This window comes from Uloborus diversus, unplaced genomic scaffold, assembly GCF_026930045.1.
Source record: "Uloborus diversus isolate 005 unplaced genomic scaffold, Udiv.v.3.1 scaffold_14, whole genome shotgun sequence".
NCBI classification, from domain to species: Eukaryota; Metazoa; Arthropoda; class Arachnida; order Araneae; family Uloboridae; genus Uloborus; species Uloborus diversus.
The window spans coordinates 8,056,039-8,063,394 of record NW_026558098.1 but is presented as its reverse complement, the minus strand read 5'-3'; the positions used below and the strand labels follow the sequence as shown (position 1 = coordinate 8,063,394).

Below are 7,356 nucleotides of genomic sequence, written 5' to 3'. Positions count from 1 at the left end.
AAAATGGCTTTTCGCAAATTTGGGTTCTTAAGTGCTGTTTCAGGCACACGACATGAGAAAAGTCCTTACAACGAACTTCACAGAAATATGGTCTTTCATCACTATGGTATCTCAAGTTAATCTTTAACATTTGAAGAGTTGGAGAATTTCTTACGGCAATGTTCACACGCGAATGGCATGTTGCCGGTATGGATTCTTAGATGTGTCTTAAAATAAGAAGTGTTACGAACACGGATTTTCTCCTGTATGGGTTCGCAGATGCGTTTTTAAGGTATTAAGGTAAGAAAATGACTTCGAACAAGTTTCACATCTATATGGCTGCTCGCCAGTGTGGATTCTAAGATGTTTCTTTAAATCTGAAGGGTCAGAAAATGCCTTTGAGCAACGTTCACAGACATAAGGTTTCTCGCCAGTATGAACTCTGAGATGTTTCTTTAAATCTGAAGCGTTGAAAAAAGCTTTGGAGCAATGTTCACAAGAAAACGGTTTCTCTCCAATATGGATTTTCAGATGTCTCATTAAATGTGAAGAGTTGGAAAATGCCTTTGTACAATGTTCACAAGAATATGGTTTTTCTCCAGTATGTATTCTCAGATGTCTCTTTAAATATGAAGCGTTGGAAAATGCTTTAGAGCAATGTTCACAGACATACGGTTTCTCGCCCGTATGGATTCTAATATGTTTATTTAAAACTGAAATGTGAGAAAATGCTTTTGAGCAATGCTTACAGGAATAGGGTTTCTCTCCAGTATGTACTCTAAGGTGCTTCCTTAAACCTGAAGCGTTGAAAAATGCTTTTGAGCAATGTTCACATGAATGTGTTTTCTCCCCAATATGGATCCTCAGATGTTTCACTAAATGAGAAGCGATGGAAAATGGTTTTGAACAGAATTCACAGCAATACGGTTTCTCGTCAGTATGGACTCTGAGATGTTTCTTTAAATCTGAAAGATTGGAAAATGTCTTTAAACACTCTTCACAAGAATGTGATTTCTCGACTGTATGTACTCTCAGATGCCTCGTTAATTCTGAAGAGTTGCGAAATGCTTTTAAGCAATGCTCACAGGAGTACCGTTTCTCTCCAGTATGTATTCTCAGATGTTTCTTTAAATCTGAAGAGTTGCGAAATGTTTTTGAGCAATGTTCGCAGGAATACGGTTTCTCTCCAGTATGTATTCTCAGATGTGTCTTTAAATCTGAAGCGTGCAAAAAGGCTTTTGAGCAATGTTCACAGACATGCGGTTTCTCGCCCGTATGGATTCTCAGATGCCTCTTGAAATGTGAAGAGTTAGAAAATGCTTTTGAGCAATGTTCACAGGAGTACGATTTCTCTCCAGTACATACTGTTAGATGTTTCTTCAAATTTGAAGCGCTTAAAAATGCTTTTGAGCAAAGCTCACAAGAATACGGTTTCTCTCCAATGCGAATCTTCAGGTGTCTCGATGAATCTGACTCGTTGGAAAATGCCTTTGGACTATGCTCGCACAAATAACTTTTCTTAGAGTTGCAATGGGTCTCTGAATGATGAGCCATTGCGAAAGGAAATCTGGAATTTTTTTTTTCATGAAATTTACAAGGTGATATACTTTCAAAAAGATGAAGGCTCAAAAGTTCTTTTAGACGTCATTCGGTTAAAAAGGTCTTACACCAGAGGAGTGTTATAGTGCTTTTTCTAAAATAAGAATCTTCAGATTTGTTGGAGCAAAAATTTTTAAGCGAAAATGCAATTTTAATTCATAATTTAAGCTCTAGAATGGGTTTTGAAGGATGTATGTCAGAGCAATAATTTTACACTAATACTTATCCTTTGACATTGATCACAGAAGGCAAGTCTTTTCAATTAAAAATCAGAACTTACTTTTATTTCAGTTTACCTGAATGTCAAGGTAAACTGAATGGATGTCCAGGTAAACTGAATTATTGTACTTTGCTTTAATAGTCAAACTCTGATGAAGATCTTTTCGTAAAATTTACACAAACTTGACATTTTAAGGAGGATATGTGTGTATGGCCTTCATGCGTATGTGTGCATAATCTGTTTTCTATAAAAACTCATCCATACGGGAGCACTTCTACACTACATTTCAGTTTTTAACGCTATCCGAAAGCGAAGGAGCAGGTTAACTGTCAAGGATTATTTTTGTGTGAGGAGAAGTTTTATACTTTAATGTAATTGATTGTCTCTTACACTCTGATTAAAGTTCATTTTTGCTAGCGCCGAATGCTTTAACTTTTCAGAAGATCGAGCAAATAAGTGGAAAGGTTAAAAAAAAAAAAGAAGAGAGAAACAATTACAAGTAAGTGTTCAACACATGCTACTGATGATTACACAAAGCATAGTCAAGTGTGTTAGAGATCATATGAGAAGTTTCTTGTTTCACAACAACTTTGCCTCCTCTTGATTTTCAGCTTTTTGATTATGGTTTATAGCTGACCAGCAAAGTCTTTTCTCATAAAAACCATATTTTTTGGCAGGAGAAAAGACAGTTTCAGAATTGAAAGGACACTTTGGACAATATTCCTTCAGTTCACTTTAATTTTCGGGGAATAGCGAAACACAAACGAAAGACGTGTGCCACAAAACAAACTGACCTTCGTAAAAAGATTTCCTGTTATTGGACTTGTCTTTCATAACTTGTATACTGTTTTCTTTTATAACTGATTGCTCATTCTGAATGAATTTTCATTGAATGATGATTGTACTAGGATAAATAGATGTTTACTTTTGCAGGAACCGTCACTATACAAGAATTTCAATGTATATTGAGTTTGAGATAGTTACTTTCGATATCACGAAAAGTGAGTCTGAACTTGGAGAACCTGCACTTTACAAATTATGCGCTACAGTCTTCTGTTGGTTGCTACCTCACTTGGCTACGGAATGTATGCAACTCTTTCAAAGGGTTTAACTTAAAATTTAGTTAAAATTCACCACCGTTGCATCTCCTCAGACGATCCCTTCAACACGAGTCCTCAGATGAAAGCAGAAACAAAGGCTTGTACTGATACAGGGCGCGTCAATGTCCGGCATCACAGTTCTGAATTCCAATAGCATACAGTCTTGATTACAGCTGAAAGCAATTTTAAGTGATTAAGAATAAGAGTATATTTAGAAATAAAACTTAAGCCTAAGCAGGGCTGTTATGTGTTTTACACATGTGCCGATTCTATTCGGTTTTAACCATAGATTTTATGCTATTCCAAAAACTACCCGTTAAAAATGTGGAATGACCCATCAAAAACGTGTTAAATGAGCGTTATCTGCTGCTGTGCAATAAAATTATGTAACAGCAAAATGTATTTACTTCAGCATACTGATTATTACCAACTTAACTACTCAACACTTTTCTGCAGTACTAATTACCAAGTACCAAAAACTTACCCATTAAAAATGTCAAACGACCCGTCAAAAATGTGTTAAATGACCGGTATCTGCTATTGTGCAGTAAAATTATGTAACAGCAAATTGTATTCACTTTAGCATACTGATTATTACTAATTTAACTACTCAACACATTTCTGCAGTACTAATTTAATATTAAAAACTTACTTATTAAATATCAAATTGGTTTGCTATTCATGATTAATTATTAACTATTTACATCAGGCTAATCAGTACAATAGGCAATGAGTTTATGTTTTTATTTAAACATCCTGTTTTTAAATTTTTTATGTTTTCGTATATTTATTTTAATTGGGGCTCTAAGAATTAATCCCTTAACTGTTGGGGGTGTATACATATGCCCTTTATAAATGCTATCATAGGCATTAGAGTTTCAATTTTATATTTCAATTTTCATTTTTTCCCTTATTTCTTTTGTGAAAGTAAACTTTTTAGGTAGAAAAACATGCATTTTTTTTTACCCCATAATATATGACATAACTAAGCATCTGTGAAAATTGGTGGCTCTGGGGAGTGAATCTTGAACATTTTCCTCGGCAGATAAGAGGTTTGAAAAAATAAAACTTATTAGATTGCTCAATCGATTTGCACGGCTCTGACGTTTTTATGCATATATATGATCTCTATTCCCGTTATTCTAAATTTTGGTTTCTAATTGTGATGTATTAAAATTTTAGGAACCATTATGTATCATATTATGAAGCATCAACTGCTTTTTTTTTTTTTTTTTGTACTAAAAAAAAAATTTTCTACTTGTTTCAGGTACGGTCACGCCAATATACAGGGTGTTCATAATTTAACGACCCTACTTTAAAGTTGTCTATTGAAACTATTGTTCAGAAGGCAACAATTATTCGAAATTTTGTGCACAACTTTATAAAGGGATGAAGTAAAAAAATTGTTCACAATTTGGTCGCCAGAGGGTGCATTTTTATCAGAAACATTTATTATACATTTGCATGGTTTTAAAAGTAATCTTGCATAAAAAAAATGTTCGACATGACAGCTATCTACCCGATATGCTGCACTTCAGTTCAGGTTCAATTCTATTACGAAATATTTCAAATGCCTCCAAAACTAAATGTCACATGGATTGAACTTTGGTGATCAGGAAGCAATGCACTTCATGAAAACCATCCTCTGGCGGCAGTGTATTGATTTTTTTTTAAATTTTAATCCACTCAAACAAATTATCATCCCTTCGTTATGTTATACACAAAACTTCGTTAATTTCGGAGCAATAGTTTCACCTTTAGACAACTGTAAAATATGGTCATTTAACTACGGACACCCTATGTATGGAAACTCTACATGCCACACAGGGGGCCGGAACAGTTGTTAGTACTTGTTGCAATATACGGTACAATGAACAGATAATCGAGTTTGAATCTACACCAACAGTAGAATGAATAAATACTGAGGTTACAAGCGCAGTCAGAACTTATCATTTGAGAGATGAAGTTCATAACGGTCCTAACATGTGTGTAAAATACAAATAGAATTGGTAATATTACTTAGAACAAAGGCTTCAGGGAATTTAGACTATCCCGCTCCCTACCGCTACGCCCTTCATTGTAACCATTGAACAGAAATAAATTATTTGGCACACTGTTGTGTTTTTCTGACAATGCAGATACAAACGAAACGATCTGATGTGCAGGGTTGGCCGGATTGGACCCAATTGGGTTGGACCCAATGGGTTTTTTTTTTAAAAAACCCATTTAAAAAAAACCCATTATTTAGCCCACTTTTGGGTTTTTTAAACTTTTGTAGAAGTTTTTAAAAAAATTAATTAATTTAAATACTTTCACAATTTAAACTTATTTTTTATTTGTTCTTACCACAGACAATGGACGTAAAAAATAAATTTTGAACTTTAATAGTATTTCTTAACTATTAGTAGCATTAAAAAAATACTTCAAAGATTTTAATTAAATATATTTAACTTTTTTCATTAACTGGTCAATAAATAAATCAAATTATCGGGACTAAGTCATGTCACGTCTGATTTTCTCAATATTTGTAGATTGTTACAGAGGAAACTACTCTAGCTAAAAGGCTTTCATGTGAATTATTTTCTGCAAACCAACACGTCACAAATCTCGAATAAACAAGGTATATTTTTTAGAAATTAACAGGTTTTACAAACGGTCGGACAGAAAACAGAATAGGATGTACAGTATTTTCATTATCTTACGAAAAAGTTTAATATTTCTTATTATGTACACAGAAATAGAAAAACAGGCAACATAAAATTTAAAGAAATGTCTTGATTAAGCTGGAGTTCAGTAAAAAGGGATTTAAACTACTTGAGGTTCTATAGTAATTTTGCATGACTAAATGAAATACAATAAAGTAAAATGCAGAAAAAAAAATGTAGTAATTAAAAACGGACGAACGAACAATAGATTTTATCACTCGAGAAGTAACTTTGCCCTAACTGTTGGTAATCATGGAAACCAAAAAATCTGAAACTTCACCATTCTTGGGTTCTGTTGTCTTTTTTACTTTTCTTCAGAAAACGCTGAATTTTCCAGCTTTTTTTACCCCAAGACAATTTTTGTGCTTTGTCCATAAACTTACGCTACAATATGCTACAAGCACCCCACATTTTCCCTAAAAAAAGACAAAAAAAAACCCACATTTTTTTGGGTTTTATTTAAAAAAAACCCAAAAAACCCTGGGTCCATGGCCTTTTTAAAAAAAACCCGGGTTTTTGCCAACCTTGCTGATGTGTGCATCACATGACTTTCTTTTACTCCAGTTTAATGCCATTTTCTTATTATTGGCAGTTTCAATATGATTCAATAGTTTACTCTCTAAATATCACCAACAGTGGCTAAATTAAAACCGGATTTAAAAAAAAAAAAATCGCCAAATTTGTCGCCAACTTTTTTCAAAAATCGTATGTATTTTCAAAGAGTATCTATGAAAGCATAATGCATTGAGCAGCTGAAATGCGTTTCTAGCAGAAGAAAGTGATGAACGCTCATTAAATAGACACTACTGCATGGGCCTCATGACCATCGTTGCACAGAGCACACAAGACAGGGTTGGCCGGATTGGACCCAATTGGGTCGGACCCAATGGGTTTTTTTGAAAAAACCCTTTTAAAAAAACGCATTATTTAGCCCACTTTTGGGCTTTTAAAATTTTCTGAGAAGTTTATAAAAAATTTAATTTAAATACTTTCACAATTTAAACTTCTTTTTCATTTCTTCTTCACCACAGACATTAGACATAAAAAATGAATTTTTTTGAAATAGTATTTCTCAACTCTTAACAGCATTAAAAAAATGTTTCAAAGATTTTAAATAAATATATTTAACTTTTTTCTTTAACTGATAAATAAATGGACTCAAATTATTTTGACTAAGTCCTGTCACGTCTGATTTTCCCAATATTTGCAGATTGTACAGAGGAAACTACTCTAGCTAAAAGGCTTTCATGTGAATTATTTCCTGCAAACAAACACGTCGCAAATCTCGAATAAACACAAGGCATATTTTTTAGAAATTAACAGACTTTTCAAACGGTCGGGCAGAAAACAGAACAGGATGTAAAGTATTTTCATTATCTTACGAAAAAGTTTAATATTTCTTAGTTTGTACACAGAAACAGAAAAACTGGCAACATAAAATTGAAAGAAATATCTTGATTAAGCTGGAATTCGGTAAAAAGGGAGTAAAAACTACTTGAGGTTCAACAGTAGTTTTGAATAACAAAATGAAATACAGGAAAGTAAAATGCAAAAAAAAAGTAGTAACAATTAAAAACGAACAATAGATTTTCTCACTTGAGAAGTAACTTTGCATTAACTGTTGGTAATCATGAAAACTAAAAAATCTGAAACTTCACCATTCTTGGGTTTTGTCGTCTTTTATACTTTTGTTCAGAAAACGCTGAATTTTAACTAGTTTTCCAGCTTTTTTTACCCCAAGACAATTTTTGTG

The 7,356-nt window shown here is 33.3% G+C and overlaps 1 protein-coding gene across 1 annotated transcript; it reads right to left on the bottom strand.

Annotated features, from left to right (window-relative positions):
- Positions 1-222: 222 nt before the first annotated feature.
- LOC129232905 (zinc finger protein 846-like) lies at positions 223-3,386 on the bottom strand. The gene is made up of 2 exons (XM_054867008.1): positions 3,383-3,386; positions 223-944 (listed from the first exon to the last, which is right to left on the bottom strand). The coding sequence occupies exons 1-2, from the start codon at positions 3,384-3,386 to the stop codon at positions 223-225; spliced, it is 726 nt and encodes a 241-aa protein (XP_054722983.1).
- Positions 3,387-7,356: the final 3,970 nt, after the last annotated feature.